Source organism: Molothrus aeneus, chromosome 32 (assembly GCF_037042795.1).
Source record: "Molothrus aeneus isolate 106 chromosome 32, BPBGC_Maene_1.0, whole genome shotgun sequence".
Taxonomy (NCBI): Eukaryota; Metazoa; Chordata; class Aves; order Passeriformes; family Icteridae; genus Molothrus; species Molothrus aeneus.
This window is the reverse complement of record NC_089677.1, coordinates 2393077-2412908: the sequence shown is the minus strand read 5'-3', so window position 1 is coordinate 2412908 and position 19832 is coordinate 2393077. Positions and strand designations below refer to the sequence as shown.

Below are 19832 nucleotides of genomic sequence, written 5' to 3'. Positions count from 1 at the left end.
CGAGGTCGCTCCTCTGCTTGCTCTCTCTGCCCTTGTTCCACACAGAGGGGCACAAAAGAGGAAAGGTTTCAGAAAACTTTTCTGCTATTAATGAATAATTATTTCCAATTCCCCAGTGAGAAGAACATGAACTCACAGCCATCAAGGCCTGACAGTGCAGAGCTCAGTACATGTCAGTACAGAGACAAGTCCAGCATCTGAAAGAAAGAAAGAAGAAAAAGGTGATTTATTGTGTTTCAAAGTTATTTCAAGTACTCAGACTTAGACCAACCTTTGCTCTTGATTTTGGCCGGGTGACTCCTGAGCAGTGGGCACAAGTCATGTCATTCATGATGATGTGAGTGATGCTTTCTGGGGGAACTCTGCTGATTTCCAAAGTTTACTTCCTGCCCCATGCCTGATCTGCCTAGGAGAAAACCCCTTCCGGGAAGGGATTTTGCTCCATCTAATCCCATCTGTCCAGGCTGTTCCATGAGGATGTTGCCAGGCTGGGGCAGGACAGGCAGATGCAGATCTCAGCACTCTCAGCTCCAAACACAGCTCTGGGCTGCTTTGCAAGCAGCTTCTGCCATGAGGTTTTCTCCAGAAGAAATCAAGGAATTGCTCATGGCAGGGTGTAGATGAAGTTGTCACAAAGGGAAATAAAGGATAAATATTCCTGTAAGAGCCCTTGGATCTGCTGGGCTGATTTGGGAAGGGGACATTCATTCCCTGCATTGCAAACGCACAACAACCTCACACACCAAGCACAGAGTGTCAGGTGGGGTCTGACAGCACCACTCTGACAAACCTCCTTGTCCTTCTCCCTTTCAGTGACTTCTGCCTTCAAACTGAAGCCGACAAACCCAAAAGCTCTGTCTGGCCACCCAGGAACAAAAGGATCCTCCCAGGGATGAGGCACATTCCCAGCAAACACTCCCAACATGGTATAGAGGCACCTCTGGAGCTTGTGTTGGGGCTGGCAAGGGCTGCAGGAGGACACAGCCCCCAGCTGGGATGGCAGTGACAGCAGCAAATTCCCATGGTTTGATGGCACAACAGGGAGACAAAGGCCAGCAATGCCCATGGGAGCTGCAGGTTTAATTCTGCTCCCTGCACTGCCACATCCCAGCAGGAAATCTCCAGCGGAGACAGAAAATCCCAGGATGCACAAAATGCAACATCTGTGACCCTGATCCTGCTGAAACTTAGTGTGTGGGGCCAAACCCCTCCAGATAAACACTGCCCTGCCCTGGATCAGTCCCAGACACTGCCCCAGTCCTCACCTCCCACCTGCTCCCGGGGCTGCCACCACATTCCTGACAAGGAGCCAAAGGCCCCTTTGACAGGGCTCTCTCTGTGTCCCAGGTGTTGGGGACTGTAGGGAGCAGGGCAAGGACAGCCTGAAACCAGGGCAGATCCCTCTGCTTTTGGGACACTCTGGGGACAAATGGGGACTCACCCCACACCACAGGCAGGACCTGGGCCCTCCAGTACAGGCCAGCTATTCTAGAGCCTGTTGGGTTTTGCTGCTCAAACACCAAAGCTCTTGGCAAAGATGGGATGAGTTAAGTCATTTTCCCTGTCCTGAAAGAGAAGAGAAAATGGAAATTAAGTCCACTGTGAAAAGCAAAGGCTCCTGGCTTTCCCACTTCTGTTCTGTTTGCTCACTATAGGGTTTTATCCATAAAAAATGAGAGGTGGCACCAAATAAAAGTGCCCTTTTTCAAAATTTTTCCCTACATTTTTTTCATATACAAAAAGGATGCCCATTTTTTCTTATTGCATTCTTTGCCTAATTTTAACAGAACCATTTTCATTCCAGGCCCTGTCTGTGAGTTATTCCATGCTTTGCCATTGGACTTTGGACAAAGGAGGGGGAGGATCTGTTCCACATGGGTGTCATCCAATGCTCAGCTCATCTCCAGTGCTTTCCTTGGGAAAGGATGTACTGGAATAAAAGAAATAATCCTGGCCCACATGGTACCTGCCCATGGGAGGTCATTCCTGGCAGAAGGGACCTGCTGACTGCTGTGGTTCGATACTTGGCTGTGTTGCAGCAACAGGAAGAGCTGCACTTGGAGCGTTCTCTCCTCTCCTGTTCTGGGAGCAGGAGCATTGGTGTATGCAGGTGGGTTTGCCCAGAAGCTGTGTGTAAGAGGAGAGGACATTTGTCAAGGCCCAACCATGATAAACATCCTTCTCATATCAACACCAAAATCAAAGATTTTGAGGAATGATTAATTTTTGAATGAATGAATGAATGAATGAATGAATGAATGAATGAATGAATGAATGAATGAATGAATGATTTTTGCCTGACTCAATACCCATCTGACCCTTTACAGGACACTCATAGTTATAATATTACCTGCAGTTTCCTGGAGCCATGAAACAGCCAATACCTGCAGCACATTTGGAGAGAAACAAACTGCAGGATCTCTTGTCCAAGCAAGAAGTTACTTTCCTTCCCCCAGAGAGCTTTGAGGTGCTTCTTGGAGTCATTCTGCTAATCCTGGTTGCAGGTAAGGCCACAAAAATGTAATTGACTCTCAAGATGCCTTTTGTCCCCTTTTATATAGACCCGTTTAAAATGAAACATTGGGAGGGTTCTGGGGGGATGTTTTCCAAACAAAAGCTTTCCTTCAAAATAAATACACAAACAAACCCAAAATTACTTGTTTTGAAAATGCTGAAATGCAATACTAAAGGGCTGACTTTTCAGAATTGTCCTCTCATTTCTTTGTCCATTATTTCTTCCCAATTATGGTCTGAGCTTACTATTCCACAAGTGTTATGTTTCTCAGTTAATTATGTTTCTCAGTTAATTCATCCCCAAAGCCCTCTCTGAGGGTCCCTTGTCAAAACTTGTAGCTCTTAAGTGAATAGAGTACACCAAAGGTATTTATTCCAGGGCCAACGAAGAAGCTCTTCAGTCAGAGCCAGTAGATGGCACTAAACGATAGGGAATAAGGAAAAAAATCCAACCTGTAATTGGCAAACAGCCGGTGGGTTCTCGTTTCACTGCCGAGGCTTCCCCATGCTGGGGCCGTGCCTTGTTTCCAGGCACAAAGGAATGGTTTCTTGGAGAGCCCTTTTTGTTTTGTCTCATGCCTGTGTCCCTGGGTGCTTTGGGCACACAGGAAACACCAGCACTTCTGCCCAGTAAATTCATATTTTCACTATTTGACCCCACGAAGAAGATTCCCCAAAGAGGAGTTGCAAGCACAGCACCCAATCCACAGGCAGGATCACACATGAGCTGCTGGAGGTCAATTCCTCAGCAGCAACTGTTGGGGGTGATCCAGAAGCTGCACAACAGCTGATGGGGAAAGGGAAGAGTGGAATGAGCACAGCCAGCTAAGGAAATGAGCACCTACTCATCCCCAGTAATGTCTGGGCAGCATTTGGATTAATAAATTGAATTTTACAGAGAAAATAATCCCGGGACCTTGAGCCAGTGTGGTGGTCAAAGCCCAAACTGTGCACTTTGATACAAAGCCAAACCTTGGGGAGCAGAACTCTCTGGTCCACCTTTCACCTTATAAATGCCCTCTGATTATCCCATGTAGCATCATGCTCCAGCCATGGCATAGATCACAGTTTTATAAAGTGCAAGGAAAATTATCACAATTATTATATAATAAACAGAGAATCAATATAGTTACTGGAATTAAAATATATTAGAAGTCTAAATATATCCTGTTGATCCTTTTCCTCTCCTTTTCACAACCATCACCACTTGAGAGCCTCAGAAAAATTTGCAGGGGAAACTCAACAAGTTCCACTCCCTGCTTAGAGCTGAGCTAACTTCAAACTCGAATAAAATAATTCCATTTTCTTTTAGGGCTGAAAAATCTGATAAAACCCTGTAACTGGACCAATAAAAAGCTCTTGAATGGCAGGGAAAGTCTCAATCATGGCAGCTCTTTAAGCCACTCACTGACAACCATCACTCACACAGTTCTGTGCCCATCCCAGGCTCAGTAAAAATCTAATATCTGCTGCTCATGTGGTGTCTGACCTGCACTTTGCATTGTGCCTGTTTAAAACATGAATTGCAGTGTGTAAAGCAGGAATGCACTGGCATTCCCAGACAGATATTTAATACCAGCAGTGTCCTGTCTCCTGTCACCAGGTTCTGTTTGCTCTCTGCTGGGGAGGTGGCTTTGTTTGCCAGGTGCTTTCTGAAGTTTGGGGATCAGCAGGGCTCTGGAGGAGTGTTAAAAGTGAATAGCAGGCTAAGGTGTGGATCACAGGAGATCCTTGTGGGGCTGGGCTCGAGGTTTGCATTTGAACTGGATCTGCCTGAGGTTAAGTGACAGTGCAGGAACAAGGGCTGTGGCTGAATGGCAAATCCTACCCTGAAGCTTGTGTAAGTGCCTGGACAGCTGCAGGGAAATATCAAAGCCATTGGGTTTTGGTCTCCATTTCTGTACATTTATGTTTGTGTTATGTACAGACAGAGCCATTCAAGCCTTCCCAACAGGCAAAGTCAGTTTTGTGGTCCCATCATAAGGTGCAAGGTCCTTATAGACTCATTCCTGACTTGGGAAGTGCAACGAGGAGGGCAAGGAGCAGAGATGGAATGGAAAGGTGGAAGAGAGAGCCCAGCAGGTCTGGGTTTCCTCGTCTTGCTGTCCCTGAGGAGGATGGCATCTGCTTCCCTCTGGCACAATCCTCCAAGAGGTGGCTCCCAAGCTCTCCCTCAAGTACAGAGTGGCAAACCTGGACTTCCTGTGCTACAGCAGGGGCAGGGGCCTTGGCTGTTGCTGCTCAGGTGCACACAGGAAATGTCTTGTTAGCATCTGAATATTGTAAATGCTTCATTTTCTTATGAGCTTTAGTGAATAATAAGAATTTAAAAAGCACATTTCCTTATGAGCACTTTAGTGTTTATCTACCCTAAAGATGTGGCTGGTGAGGTGGAAAGGAAAAGAAAAACCAAACCCAAACCCAGCTGAAAACAAAGCACTCTCAGTCAGTGGAAAGCATTTTCAGAATTGTATTTGTGCGTTCTGGTCCTGTGACCAATTTTCCCACCTCATCTCAGAGTCCAAAAAGCTCAGCTACAGTTAAAGCAGAGTTGTGCCTGATTCAGCAACTTGGAGCAGTGCCTGCTCTCGGGGGGGTGGGTGGCAGTGCCACAGGGCCACAGATCACTCTTAGCACTGTGCAGGACAGGACTATAACCTGTTCTCCAAGATTACTCTGAGGCAAATAATCTCTCAGGGCTTTTCCTACTACGTGCAAAAGATAAACAACCAAAAATGATGAACTCTATCAAAAAGGTTACAAGCCCACCTCACCATTCAGGAATGAACACAATCATTAAGTTAGGCAAGGAATTTTTTAACATGCCACAGGAGAGGGGACAGTTGGTACTAAGTCCAATTAGCAGAATGATTTAATTTAGATACCACACAATCACTTAAGCTTGCAGTATGTAACTAAAATGTATCTTTACTAAAATTTTAAAATAATAAATTGACAATCCATATCAAAATTTGGATGGAATGTGTAAGTGAGGCAAGATAATCTCAGTTCTTCAAAGTGCCAGTTGGGGAACTTACCATCAACTTAAATGCACATGGTATATTGTATTTACTTAAATGTGTCTTACCCTTAATGATGCTTAACAAGTCAAAAGAAATATTCCCTGAAGTTGGTGATGTGAGCTATATTGTCTGTAACATGAATAATACAGAATTAATTCATTCATGTGAGAGTTGTGAGATCAAAGCTGCTGATGTTTCTGACTCTCCTTCCTCTCTGTCTTTGCAGCCCAGCAAGGCTTCCCTGCAGTGTAATAGATTTCTCTGTGCCTGAGCAGGTTCTGTCCCACTGACCCCCTGAGAGTGGCAGCACACAATGTGCTGATGTGGTTTTGTTGATATCAGCACTAAATTCCTGAGTGACATCTGCTGTGACAAGAGACAGACCTGCTTGAGCAACCACAGGTACCAACCCACCTTGCAGAGTCCTGCATGGGGGTGAGTTCAGTACAGGGGAACTGTCTGAGGCACTCCATCCTCAGGCTTCCCACCCTCACCAGGTGTTGGAGACACTTTCTAATTCTTTTCTGATACTAATACAGAAAAAGCATCACAATGGCCTTACAGAACTACCTGGTCTCTTCAGTGCCACTGAATTTCAGGAGCTTGCAAAATATCTTCTCTGTGATGGGCCCCTTCCTTGTTACACCTTCTACCCCATTGCAAGCACAAGTTTTGGGTTCCCCCCCTCCACAGACTGGGCCATCCAGCTGTCTAAGTAATCAGTTCCAAAGCTTTGCCCCCGGCCTCCACTCTGCAGCACCTTCCTTGCCTTACATCAGCAGATTCCTGGTCTCCCCCAGCAGCTCAGAAGCCCCAGTTCTTGCTGGTCTCTGGGGAAGTTGTTTGGGGTCACTGCCAGTCCTGGCCACGCTGCTCAGGGCAGCCCCAGAGGGGCACTGGGACAGTCCCCAGCACTGGACAGGGATCTCTGCAGGAGCGTTTGCCAAGTGCTGGCCCCACACTGGCCCCACACTGGCAACCCAGAGCTGTGCCCTGACCCTGCAGCTCCTGGCTTATCCACAGGAGTCAGGCACTAGTTACCCTGACAAGGATTTAAAAATATAACAAAAACCAAGACCAACCAACCAACCAATCAAAAAAAAACCCACAAAAGAAAAGAAAGGAGTGGTACAATCTTGCCATTTAACTGGGACTTTTAACATAAAAAAAACCAAGGTGCTGCCACTGCAGTGTCCTGAGACCCCAAAATGCATCTCTGGGAGCCAAAGGCAAGTAACACCACAGGGGGGCTGTCCCTCTGTCTTTGATGACCTGTCTCAGGAAGTGGCACCTCTCTGTCCCAAGCTGGGATGTCAAAAAGCTGCTGCTGTTCAAAGCCACGTTGTGCAGGCAGCCCACAGGTCTCCATGCAGGCAGCCAGAGGGGAATGAGCCTATGGCAGCGCTCAGAAACACTCAGCACCTCTGTCCCAAGGTTTGCAGTTCACTCTGTGGCAGATTCCTGCTGCAGACTGCAAGCTCAGCTGATTGCCAGATGAGTTCTGGACAAGATGGAATAAAAGCATCTCTGTCTGTGAACTGGAAGGAGGTCAGCAGGTCCTGCAATCACAGAGCAGCCTCCAGGTTGTGGAAGACAGGTAACATAGAGAATGGAGAACATGAAGGAAGGGATGAGCTGGCCCATCTCCAGAAAGGAAAAGGCACTACTTACAATTCACTGGCTGCTCTGCACATTGAGTAAATAGAAAAAAAGCCCAAAGTAAATCCAAACAACCAAACCACAAAAAATTCCCAAACCAGACAACTTACCTTCAAGGGTGGCTGTGGATTAGGCACTGAGTGTTCTCTAATTTGGTGAGCAATGCAGATTCTTACTCAGACCCAGTAGCAGACCAGCACTGTGAGCATCACTGGCTCCCCTGGCCTGATACTGTTTATGTCCTAAACTCTCAGCAGTTTCACCTTGACAAAATCAATCCAAGGCCCACAGATTCCTTCTCAGGTACTATCCATGGTATGTTGTGCTGTTATTTCCTTGCCATGAGAATGAACACCAATTTGTTCAAGACATTTTGGAAATACCCCCAATATCCTATTCTTCCCCAAATGGTGATTGTCCAGGCCCAGGGGAGAAGCAAACTGATCTAAAGGAAGCCAACAGAATAAACCCTTAAAAGTGATTAATTTTTCTAGGGAATAGAGGTGGGTGTCTCATTCTTCAGCAAGTTTGTGATTTGAGTGGAGTGCAGAAAGAGGGAAGGCACAGAGAGAGAGAGAGCAGCTGCAGTGGTGGGAAAGTGGCCCACAAGAGCTACTTTGCCAATTGTACCTCAGTGTGGCAATATCACATCTTGCTGGTGGTTTCCAAGAATGGCCAGAACACATATTTGTATTCCCAGAGCACAAGGGAATTGCTTCCATGCCAGCTGATCTGACAAACAGATATATGGAGGAACACTGTTAAATGTGTATGCTCAGAAATACACACCTGGGAAGTGCAGCCTGCCCTGCATTAGGAGCCCTCTAATCACGTGTAAATGAGAGCAATTCACTGCCAGAGTGTGATGGGGGTGTGCTGGTTTGCAAATCAAAAGCCAAGGGCTCTGAATTCACACTAACCCAGAACACAGTTCCAATCTGATACGAAGAGGAGTTGGTTTCATTATGAGGACAGTCACATATTGGAGCAGTTTGCCCACAGCAGCTGGGCTGTGCAAACTCTCTCCTGGGAGGTTGTCAGCAACGTTCAGCAACCTGTGCAAGTTCAGTGTTGAGCCAGAGATGGGACTGAAGACATTTGGAAGCCCTTCCTCCCTGACTGATGGTGTGCTAATCCCCCCTTTTCTGCACAGCCATTCAGATATGGAGGGGTTCTTCCTATATTATTTGGGCACGTTTTGGGCACAAGGACTGCTCCATGAGCTGATGAAGCACAGGAAAAGTAACCTTCTCCTACTCACCTATCCAACTGCCACAGCAAGGCTTGGGCTCCTGCAGCTGGCCAGACAGCCCTGTCAGGGCATTAAATACAAGGGAGCACCATTTGGGATTATCTCCTGAGAAGAGTCTGTTCTTTTGCTGATTTGGTAACCAGAAATTGGCACTTGCATCTGCCTGGAGTTGTGTGCTATTACAGCTTCAGTGAACACCTACTTTCTCAAAGCTCCAAAACATTTGCTGCTATTTCCAATACTCAAAGCTTTTAGTTCTGTAAAATTCTATCAGTGCTGTTTGTCAGTTATTATCAAGCCTCCCTCCTTGTTTGGTTTCTCCTCATGGTGCTGCTAAGAAATGGTGGAATATAGGTACAGTCCCAGGCCATGCCAGCTACATCTTCACTGCTTTTCAGTGCCAAAGGGTCCCTTAGGTAAGTACAAATTCTGCTTGATGCCCCTTGATGCTCAGTCACACTAAGCAAAGTTTGTCCCTGCTCACAGCTATGCTGTAAATATGTTGCCTCATGACAACTGCAGTTCAGCAGGTTTCAGGCCAGCCCTCTGCAAATGGTAACCTCAAAGGGACAGCAGCCACAGATGTATCACTGCAGTATAAATAATTCATACAGAAAAAGCCTTCACTAGAAGAGAAAGATCAAGCATTCAAGTGTTTCTCCCAGCACATGGAAATGAAGTTTAAGATCTACATTAAAAACCAGTTGATGAAAACAGTTCAACTTTTTTATTTAGTACTAATGCAGTGTTTTTCCTGATAATATCATGAATATCCTGATAATACCACTTCACACAGGTGAGGTTTCATGGAGCTCTCCACTCTTGGAAGTGTCTACATCCTAACACCGTGCCCAGTGCATAGCCAAACTCTTGCTATTTACTGGGATTTAAAAGGGACTCACAAAGCTCCAGCTGCACGTAGCACCCCACTGCAAAACCCACCTGCCTTTGCCCTGTTTTATCTCTGCCAGGGCAGTCAGATTTCAGTGTTTTCTGCATACAGACTGTAGAAATGTCTATCACCACAATGCTTCACAATTGATCTGTGTTTTACCTTGCAGGCTTGGAGATTTCATGTGTCAAGATGATCTAGCTGAAGTAACAAGTGACTTGGATGTTCAAAGAGTTCTTGCTAATGTCCCTCATAAAAGCTGAAGTAAACTGCTATGAAATAAATGAACATTTAATCACTTAGTGACTACAGTAATAAAAAGTGGGAGGATACCTGTGTGTCCTCCAGAGGGATTCCTGAATGGACTTGTAGATTTATTAAAAGCTTAAGTAGAAGGGTGGCAGTTGATTATTTATTGATTATTTAGTAAGTTACTTAGGATCACAGAAGTGTGAAACACCTGCAGAAGTCCCTTACAGAGTTCTGACTGGTGTCTTGCCCTCTGGGACAGCTCACTGCCCACGAGGACCCCCAGGCCCTTCTCCTCAGAGCTGCTCTCCAGCAGGTGACCCCCAGCCTGTCCTGGTGCCCGGGGTTATTCTTCCCCAGGTGCAGGACCCTGCATTTCCTTTTCTGGATTTCAGACAGCTCCTCTGCCCATCTCTCCACCCTGCTGAGGTCCTTGGGAAGAGCTGTGCAGCCCCAGGGGGACTGGCTGCTCCTCCCAGCTCTGTGCCACCCCTGAGCCACCCCAAGGCACTGATGAATATATTAAACAGTTAATCCTGGGGGACACCACTGGTGACAGGCCTCCAAACAGACCCTGTGCCAGTGTTTATGAACCCCTGAGATCTGCTATTCAGCAGGTGTTGATGGGGGAGATGACAGAAAACCTTCAGCCAGCTGTCACAAACAGCACTACATTAATCACTGCCAGTCAACAAGAAAACTCAAAGGCAGAAAATATTCAGATACTTTATTTAAGAAGAAATAAAAGCTTAGCTGCTCACCCATGCTATCTGAGGCTTGACAACACCACAGAAAGCAGCATCACAGTGGACTCTGTAACCCATAAAAGACAGTTTCCTCTTCTTCCATGAAGATTTTGCTGGAATGTTTTGCCAAGAATTCCTCCCTTTTTTGTAAACGGCACAATGTCACCCACGTCACACTCCTGCTTGTGGCTCTTTTACACAATGCAGGTTTTGTCACTATGAATTGCAATGAAATGCAGAGATTATTTGTGCTTTAACACACACTGAAATAGTAAAAGGTGCATTCCGTGTATTTAAGAGATTAACAGACTTTATTGTTTTCTAAAATATTTTACAACACAGAGACCCAAACCAGTAATTCCTGACAATTTTAGCAACTGTCCTGTGGATGAACAAATATGTTGGTAAGTTTTTGTTGACAGACATATACATACATCCACTTTCTAAGCTTGCACATTTGGATTCACTGAAAATGATGACTAAATATATCTATAAGCTCAAAAATTATAGGGTCCAAGATTACCAACAGTGTTTTATAGTTACCTCAAAAAAGATTTGTTAACTTCATTACAGTGTAGCTTCCTAACATGGCATTATCTACTTACCTGATACTTAGTTTTAACACAGATCTGCTGTAGTTTTACAACCCAGTTTTCAATGTCACAAGTGCATATTTGACACGACTACAGCTGGCCAAGTTGTAACTGCAAACAAATGTAGATTTTACAGTGTTCTGCTACAATAATCCATGTTTGGACTAAAGCTAGTTTATACTTTGACTCATTAATTTATCCACAAATACTGATTTTGAGTATATTAGTGTATTTACTGTACTTCTGAAAAATCTTATCACAGAATACTTTGTCTATGGTCCAGTAATGAATATGGCAGGAAAGCAGATTTAAATATACAGATAATTTAAACTCTTAAAATAGTCTAAATCTTATTGACACCAAAAGGCTTGATAACTAATAGCCATGCTCTTCATATTTTGGAATATCAAATTATATGTACATATACACAACATAGATAGGCTATTAATAAAAGCATTTAGTCTATTTTACAGTCTTCTCTGTTCAGGATAATCAGCTTTCAAAGACTGACCATTTCAAATCACCCAAAAATCATTAGCAGTTAAAAGGAGATTTTTTTTTTTTCCCTGCAAACATGTACTGGAAATAGCCACTCTTCTGGGGCTTATGCATAATTCATATTTCTCTTGAATGCCACTTAAGATCTAGATGAAAAACTCTTAGTTCAAGTGTCAACCCACATAAAGAACATTTGTAATAGAATCCCAACCCATGACACCTGCAGATATCTCTGCTACAAATAACCTTCTGTAACAGATATTTATTAAATACAGTATTTTGTTTTACAACTCCATTTACAACTTCAAGCCATGCTGACAACACAGAAAGATTACTACAACATGGAAAAAGCTTTCATTCAGTCAAGTGGTAACTAAATCTATGTCATAATTTAAGTATTAATTGATAAAGCATAAAAAAAGGTGCTTAACTACATAGCATTTAAATAAAAAAATACTGCATCTTTCAGACATTATTATAGTTAATTCTTTATTTGTTCTTATCAATCTTTAAAATTCAAGTTGCAAGTTACTGAAAGGTCACTTAAAATAACTGATTAAACAAAAGTGAGCGTAAGCCACATACCTGGGGTAGGATGAGGCATAAGCATAGAAAATGCAAAAATGTTTAGGATCCACAATAACAGACCATGTGGGAAGAAAAAGTTTAAAAAGTATTTTTCCTATCATACTATTTTTTCAGCCTTACTCCTTTCCTTTGCATTGGGTACAAGTTGTGAGAACAATGTTAAGCTTTTGTCTTTCATTCAGCCTTATTTGGGTATCAAGTTCTCACCTTATCATTAAAATATATACACTCTATACATCCATTCAGTTTCCTCTCACTTCACCTAAATACACTGTACAGGCCTACAGAGCTCTTGTGACACTTCTGTGTTTATTTTGTCCTTTGTCACTGGATTGGTTCCACATAGTTTGCTGGGTATAAACCAACTTGTCCATTGTCCAGGCGTCCTTTGCACCAGCCCTGCTCATCCTCATTCTCTATTTTGGTTAACTCATCCCCTGAAGAAAAGAAGGAACATTTTCCCCAACTCAGTGAAAGTCAAATAGATGTTTCATTAGGCTTATTGTATTAAGGTTTTAAGGGAAACATGGAAGAAAATGCTACAAAGATTAAATAGCTCAGAATTTGCTTGCTAACTTCCAGATTATGTATTCATGAATGTCTGAACTATAAGTTAACTTCATTTTGACTGCAATGCACATCTGATATTCCACATCCTCAGGGAATACTTTGACTTTTGAGAGCCTGCAGACTCCAAGATGCTCCACAGGAGCAAAGGAAGTTCCACCTCAGCCAGGCAAAAAAGGCCACATTGAGTAACAATTATTTCCTCCTGTGTGACTAATTTGTGTCAAATGTTTTCCCTAGATAAAACTGATGTGTGTTTTATCTTAGCAATAGGAACTAGATGATGAAGATATTAATCAATTATTACAGTCTAAAATAGTAGAGAGTCTTGGTGTCATTCAGGAGAATATAAACTAGCTAAGGAATGTAATTTTTTTGGTAGAAATAGACAAGCTTCATATTAAATCCTCTCAAGATACTTATCTTTATAGCTTTTCTCTTCCATAAAAAAGTTAAAGTTTCATCTCTTCTAGTTTTTATCAGAAAACTAATAAATACCCATTGTGAACAAATGTTTGGCACTTCAGACTCTATTTGGTTTATGGAAATATGTTACAACTTTTCCACTTTTTCTAGTGCTGCAGAATGGAAGTGAACAATTTCAAACCTTCCATGAAGTGTGTGTTAATAAAGAGTGGAAACAAAGAGTACTCAAATTTCACATTTCAATGACAGTATGCCCTAACAAATGCATTTGTATCAAAGCTTGGGCTTGGATCCTGGAGGTCTAAGAAAATATTAACACTTTTAAGTGTCATCTGCACAGCAGTTACAATGAAACCACTGTGATGATAAAACAAGAACACACAATAACATACTCTGACAACATTGCAGGGACAACCTTTACTATGACTATTCTCAGCCACTGAAGGCTACAGGAGGGCGAGACAGACATATTGTAAATAATTATGTCCCATCCTCTTACATGCTTATAAAACCTCTCATAGGATATGAATAAAGTTATTCTTGCTCCTTGGAAGCCTCCCACAGCTGTTTGCCAAGAGAAAAGACAAAACAAAAAGCACCAGATGTAGAGGTACTCTACTAAAAAAACGAGTTTTGTGTATTAAAGTACATTTAATGGACACGGTGCAAAGCATATGTCCTGGTTTGAAAAGGAAGTGAGTTTTTTGGGATGCTGTGGTCAAACCAATAGGTGCTCAGATTTGAATATTGGCATCTGGTGTGGCCACTGAGGACATGGATACGCCTCTGAGAACACAGGGGGTTAAAAGCAGAGAACTCCCAGGGGGAAGCTCTCTTGGGTTCTCTTGGTGAAAGAGGTCAGAGATCCCCTGCCCGGCTGCGGGCTGGGTGGGGGAGAGGAGGCCATGCGGCCGGGTGAGGTAGGCCGGGCTTTGGGCAGAGAGGGGAGGCGAAGGCCCCCCGCAGGATGGAAGGGTAGAGGAACATTGGAGAGGCATCAGGCAGCCACCCCCCCCCTCTCCCGCAGGGTGGGGGAGAGAGAGAGAGAGAGACAGAGACAGAGAGACAGAGAGAGAGGGAGAGGGAGATATGGTGCTTGTGCCACTTTGAACTTTGATAGCACAGCCGGCCAAGGAGGAGAAGGGGGGGGGTGCGGCAAGAAGGTGCCCCACAGGGCCTGAGATTTTTAACCCTTTTCTTGAATGATGGAAACCTTACAAATGAGGATCCTCCTGGAGTTGAATGAGAAGAGAGATAAAGATGAGGTAAGAGGAAATGGGCCACAAGAGAAGTTGAGAAGAATCTTAGGTGGGAGGGATGATGGAGTAGCCTTTGGCTGGACTTTTCTTGTATAGCCAAGGACAGAACCATTTTTCCTGTGACACAGAGACTGGATTTAGGGGGAGGCAATGGCTTGCAGCCAAGAGAGTGCAGTGATGTTATGTGAAGGAGTGCATGAACAGAGACAACGGGTGAGGAGGGTGGTGGTGCCCTCCGTCTTCAGGGAAGGAGAAGATCTCTGTTCTTGAGACCCCTCGGCCCTAGGGGGTGAATTTGGGGGTGGGACTGGTGTCCCAAAAGTGAGAGACTGTGCTTTTTTTGGAACTGGGCAAAGCATCCTTAAAAGGGGAACCCTAGAAGCAGCTCTGGTCCATGCGCAGTGGTGAGAGCACTGGGCATGGAAGGAAGATGTCACGATGGCAAATGATCTCCGGGCAGTGCCATGTGTGACATGGAAACACAAGAGGTTTCAACTGTGTTTCCAGGGGAAGCCTATGGCACAAGAGGGACTCCTCTCTCCTTGATGAACTGAGGATTATCTAAGGGGTAGTGATGGACTGAGAGTTGATGATCTGAGGGGTATTGGAAATTTGGTGGGGGGAGGAGGAATGTTTTTGGAAGGTTTTCATTCTGAGTTCTGTGTGTGTTTCTTTTTATATATAGTTGTAGGTTAATAAAGTTTTTCTTCTTTATTCCTAAGTTGGAGCCTGCTTTGCTCTATTCCTGGTCACATCTCCCAGCAGACACCAGGGAGAATATATTTTCATGGGGACACTGGCATTGCGCCAGAGTCAAACCGTGACAGCATATATTCCGTAAGATGTATTTAGAAGCATTTTGTAGGTAAATTCTTTGAATACCCAAGGAAATCCTATCTGAGAATATCCATGTACATTTGAACAAATCCTTAAAATGTATTAATCCTCTGTTGACAGCTGCTTAGGAGCCTAGGGATATCTACAGAGGAACATAGGATTGAGTACATTTTAAATTGGCTCCCACCTGACCTAGTAAGTTCTTTTCCTTAGTTTTTTGTATGTTCAATGTAAAGCTAGTCACACTAACACTTCTGCCTAATAACTAAGTAGCCATCCTATTAATTCAGCATATCTAAGGGAATTCATGGTCTAGCACATCATCCCTTTCCTACAATTGTATCAATGACATCATTTGGTGTTGTAATATTCTTTAATGCTCTTCCTTCAAAGTACTGAACTCTTTTTAAGTGAAGTCTGCATATATCTCACAGTTCATACCTCCTCTGCTTTATTTCTACAGACCTCACACAGTGAGAGCCACTTGGTTCAATGGTTCAATGCAAGTGACACAGCTGATACTCCAGCACACACCACCTAACTTTGTATTTAACCGTTACATCTGTGTATATAAACCATTATATCTGTGTATATAAACACTGCATGGTTTTGCCAAGGAAAGACTCATTACTGTAAACCCTTGCTGCTTTCACAGGTACCAGAGATATATTTCAAGAGGATTAGCATGCTTCCATCCCCTGCTGAGAAAAACGGAGCAGGTAAAGTCTATAGAATGAAAAGTAACTTTTGGCTTGTGTGCATTCCACAGAAGTACCAGATGTTTTGTTACTACTGGACTTCTGTCAAGGCACAATTTAGCAAAGTTCATGGACAAGTAACCCATTCCTCCACTCTGGAAGCCTGCAATACTTGTCTACAAAGAAGAAAGTCAGATGTTCAATGGTTTCACTAACAAAAAAGGAAGGTGGTGAGTTAATGGCACAGTACCACCACCTGAGCTGGGGGGTGTTTTGGTTCAGAAAGCACAAACTGCATTTAGAATATGACACACTATTCTGAGCAGCCCCTTCATCAGCAGAACAGACATCCTGCAGTTCCCTGATTAGCTACAACATGGTCTGGTTTCCTAACTTTAAGCCCTAACATCCACCTAGAACCACAGCAGGTAGTATAGAAGTAGCACTAACTTTAAGTAACCCTAGTTGAAAGGGAGGCAGACAAAAGCTTTCTGGAGTTTCTTTTCAACACTTGAATCCTGTTTTTCTATTACAGGAGATGGGAATAAATGACAAGCAAATAGGAAAAGAGACAAACTCAAAGAGTGTCTATCTCTCTCATTTGCACAAAGTGAAGTTCTGCTTGCTTTTGCTAAACTACTCCTGCAATCTTGTTCTTGAATTCCTGGTTGGAAAATGTCTCCTGCAATTCTGGGCAAGACAGTGGAACAATTGACTTGAAAGTCATGAACAGGGGGTAGATTTCAGCTGGAGGCAGCAGCACCTGTGGTGTGCAGCCATCACACCCTGATGTCACTTTCCTGTGTGTGGAAACAGTGTGTGATGGGTCTCCCCCATCAGCTGCATCTATTCTGTTCTCTCAACTCCTGTAACAGTGAGGGAAAAAAGGGTTTAGGGCTCAAGGGAGATACAACACCTTAAGAAGGAAGAGGTGTACTAAGTGTACCCTAATACAACACAAGACTGAAAAAACTCAGGTAAAGATAATACCTGTGCTTAACATACACTGAAGAGGGGTGAACAGAGACAGTTTAAAAGGTATCTGTCCATGGCTAAATTTTCAATCCTAAAAAGTTAGCAGTGCAGAAAGTTGGATGCCAAAAATCGGATGCTTTCTATTTAAACAGAGAAGGTATCAGTTGATTTAATACAAGAATAGCTGCTGTGGTATTTTCCTTTAAAAAACAACTCTGTAGGGTTGGCATTTCCAGACAGCTAAAAGCAGCAGCTGTTACTGTCATCAAGGAAGAAAAGGGAGAGAGAGGATTTTCAGTTCTGCAGATAGATTTGTTTCACTTAAGATAGGAAGAAAGGAGCATCTCAGAGGCAACCCAACACATTTCAAAGAGTTTAGGAGTCAGTGCTGCCAAACAGGGGAGACCAAAAAGTATTGTTAGGAGGGATGATGGTTAGATAGGACCCTGCATGTGGAATTGTACATCCAGAGAAAATAAAAGGTGAAGAGAGAAAAAATTGCCCGCCTTTCTCCTTTTTGATAAATATTTTCAAGTGAACATTGCAAACTTACCAGCCTTAAAGCTGAGCTCGTCTTGCTCCTGGCCCTCATAGTCATAGAGTGCACGTACTCTCACCTCCATGGCAGGAGGGGTGTCTTCATCAAAGGGATTGGTGTCTCCATTTGCATCAGTGGAGGAGAAGGGGTTGTTGGACTCGTCATCAGACCAATCTGTAGGGTAGCTTTGGTTTTTCTCATAGCTGCTAACACTGAAAATCAAATTTGAAATTATTATTTTTCACTTTTAAAATAGGAATCTAGAAATACCATTAAGACAACCCTGAATATGATTAAACTCCACTCTAAAGCCCAGCTTTGAAACTTTCCTTCTGGTATCTTCTCATCTATCTTTAATTGACAATGCCCCATTAAAAAATAAAAACATTCTTGCAAAGCATTTAAAAAGTTACAAAAAGGAAAAACTAATACACACGTCAATCTCCCCACAAACTCAAAGGACTTTTCTCTCAAAAAAATCCACATAATCCATGGGATTATTTACTCTGGAAAGGTAAAAGGGATGCCACAGTCAATGAGAGAGATTATCTGGTTTAGGAAAGACATTTAAATTGCTTTGCAGAACCTTCCTCCCAAACCACTGTGCACCTCTACAATAGCTTCCAACACTTTTTCTATATTGCAATCCACCAATAAAAAACTTCATTATACTGCAACAACTTGATCATTTAAAGGGAAGTTCACTGTTCAGCATGCACATGCCAGTTAATAGAGTGGAATATCCCTAGAGTGTACACTGAAGCAACAGGCAGCTGCTCAAGAAGGTCCTAAACAAAAAAAGAAAGCATCTTAAAAGCAGATTTATTCAGTGAGAAGACACAGAGCAGTAAAGCTCCAGAAGCAGTTTTACTAGAAAAACACATCAGTTTTAACATTTTATAGGACTGGGAAAGGAAGGAAAAAAAAGCAACAGCAGTTCTGTTAGCAACTGCCAATAACCACAGTGGTTTGAAACCAAAGATCAAGCCACAGATATGGCATCTGTTAGGAAAGACAAGTTAGGTTACAGTGTTGCTTACACAACTGCTTAAAAACTCATCATGCACTGACCAGCGTAGTGTTATAGAAACCGAAAATAGAAAACCCTGGATAGAGACAGTGCAAATGTGAAAACAATTAAAAAACAACATTTCACCAACTTTTTGATCTTATTGTCCTCCTTTTCACTGACAGTACTCCCAGTATCTTCTTCATCTTCAAAGGGATTGTAACTTGATTGTACTGACTGCACTGTGTTACTCTGGACACTAAGACTGCTAATTTGGAAAAGAAAAAGCATTATGGTGACCCTATCTGTATAAGAGAACACTGTCACTGGTGTCCCACTAAGCAGTTTCTTAGCAGACCCCTCCTTCAGTCAAAAAAAATTTAAATAAACAACTAAACAAAACCAAAACATCTATCAAATGCAGCAAAAGACTCAAAAAAGCTTGGAAAGTCTCACATAGGGAGCATTCCTCCACAATTAGAATATCTTTTGTGGACCACAATTTCTTTTTTCCTACTGACTGCAATAAAAGGCAATGCAATTTATTTGGCCAGCTTCATTCCTTTTTAAAGCAGTCGATGCTAACAGTTTTGTATTAATCACATCCAGAATTCTGATGTGACTAAATGTTTTGCAAACTAAGACCTCAAAGTATTATTGTCATTTCTAGAGGTGGGAAGGTAGGAAGAGACCACCAGATCAAGTACAGAAAGTTCAGTTTCTCATGAAGCTTGGTTTCTTTCAGCTCCCAATGGAAAGAGAACTATATATGAAGAATAATTTCCAAATTAATTTGTGAAATGCAGTGACATCACTAAAAATGCTCGCAGATAATTATCATTTATCATTTGATTGGACAGTGACTTTTTGATCCTGTAGAGCTTAGTGCATTTGAAGGCAACAATCTTCCAATTAGTGTTTTTAGGCATAAAAAAAGCTACCTGCTATGTTTGTTAGGCTGTGAAACTTGGTCTCCTGTCTGATTGATGCCAGTCAGAGTCACTCCATCAGAAGCCTTCTTCTTTTCTCTTCTACTGAGAGTGCGATTCAGGTCTGCAGACCACTCCTACCAACGAATGCAAAACGTGATTTAGAAATTAAATTGAACAAGTAATTATCACATTTCATTTCCAGACTGACTTATGGAACATACATATCTATATATACAACACTATCAATAATTATTAAAGACAAGTCACTCCAAACATTTCATGTACAATTCTCATCTAGTTCCTACTCCAGTAATGCAAACAGGTGTCTGTGCTACTCACAAAATCCCAGTTACCTGCACTTCCCTGTTTAGTATTCTGAACCCCTTGGAAAGACTTAAAATACCAGACATGTGGCATACAACTGGAGCAATCAAAAGAGCTGGCCAGTAAAGATATTCAAAAAGATGTACTGGGAGGGCTCACAGTTTCAAATAATGCCAAGACATCTGGCCTTAAAAGATAACTCTAACATTCAATTAAAAAAGGCACTGTAAGACAGGGCTTACTTCTCAAGAAC

General features: G+C 42.9%; 1 protein-coding gene across 3 annotated transcripts in view; it reads right to left on the bottom strand.

Moving 5' to 3' along the window:
• Window positions 1-10290: 10290 nt before the first annotated feature.
• PACSIN2 (protein kinase C and casein kinase substrate in neurons 2) overlaps window positions 10291-19832 on the bottom strand; it is a 55761-nt gene continuing 46219 nt past the window's right edge. For 2 of the 3 annotated variants that reach the window (XM_066568368.1, XM_066568366.1), the window contains 4 exons: window positions 19265-19389; window positions 18475-18591; window positions 17330-17526; window positions 10291-12451 (listed from right to left, as the gene is read on the bottom strand). In XM_066568368.1, coding sequence (XP_066424465.1) covers window positions 12339-12451; window positions 17330-17526; window positions 18475-18591; window positions 19265-19389 — 552 coding nt within the window. In that variant the 3' untranslated portion in view covers window positions 10291-12338. The remainder of the gene's footprint in view (window positions 12452-17329; window positions 17527-18474; window positions 18592-19264; window positions 19390-19832) is intronic. The other variant, XM_066568367.1, reaches the window with a different exon arrangement.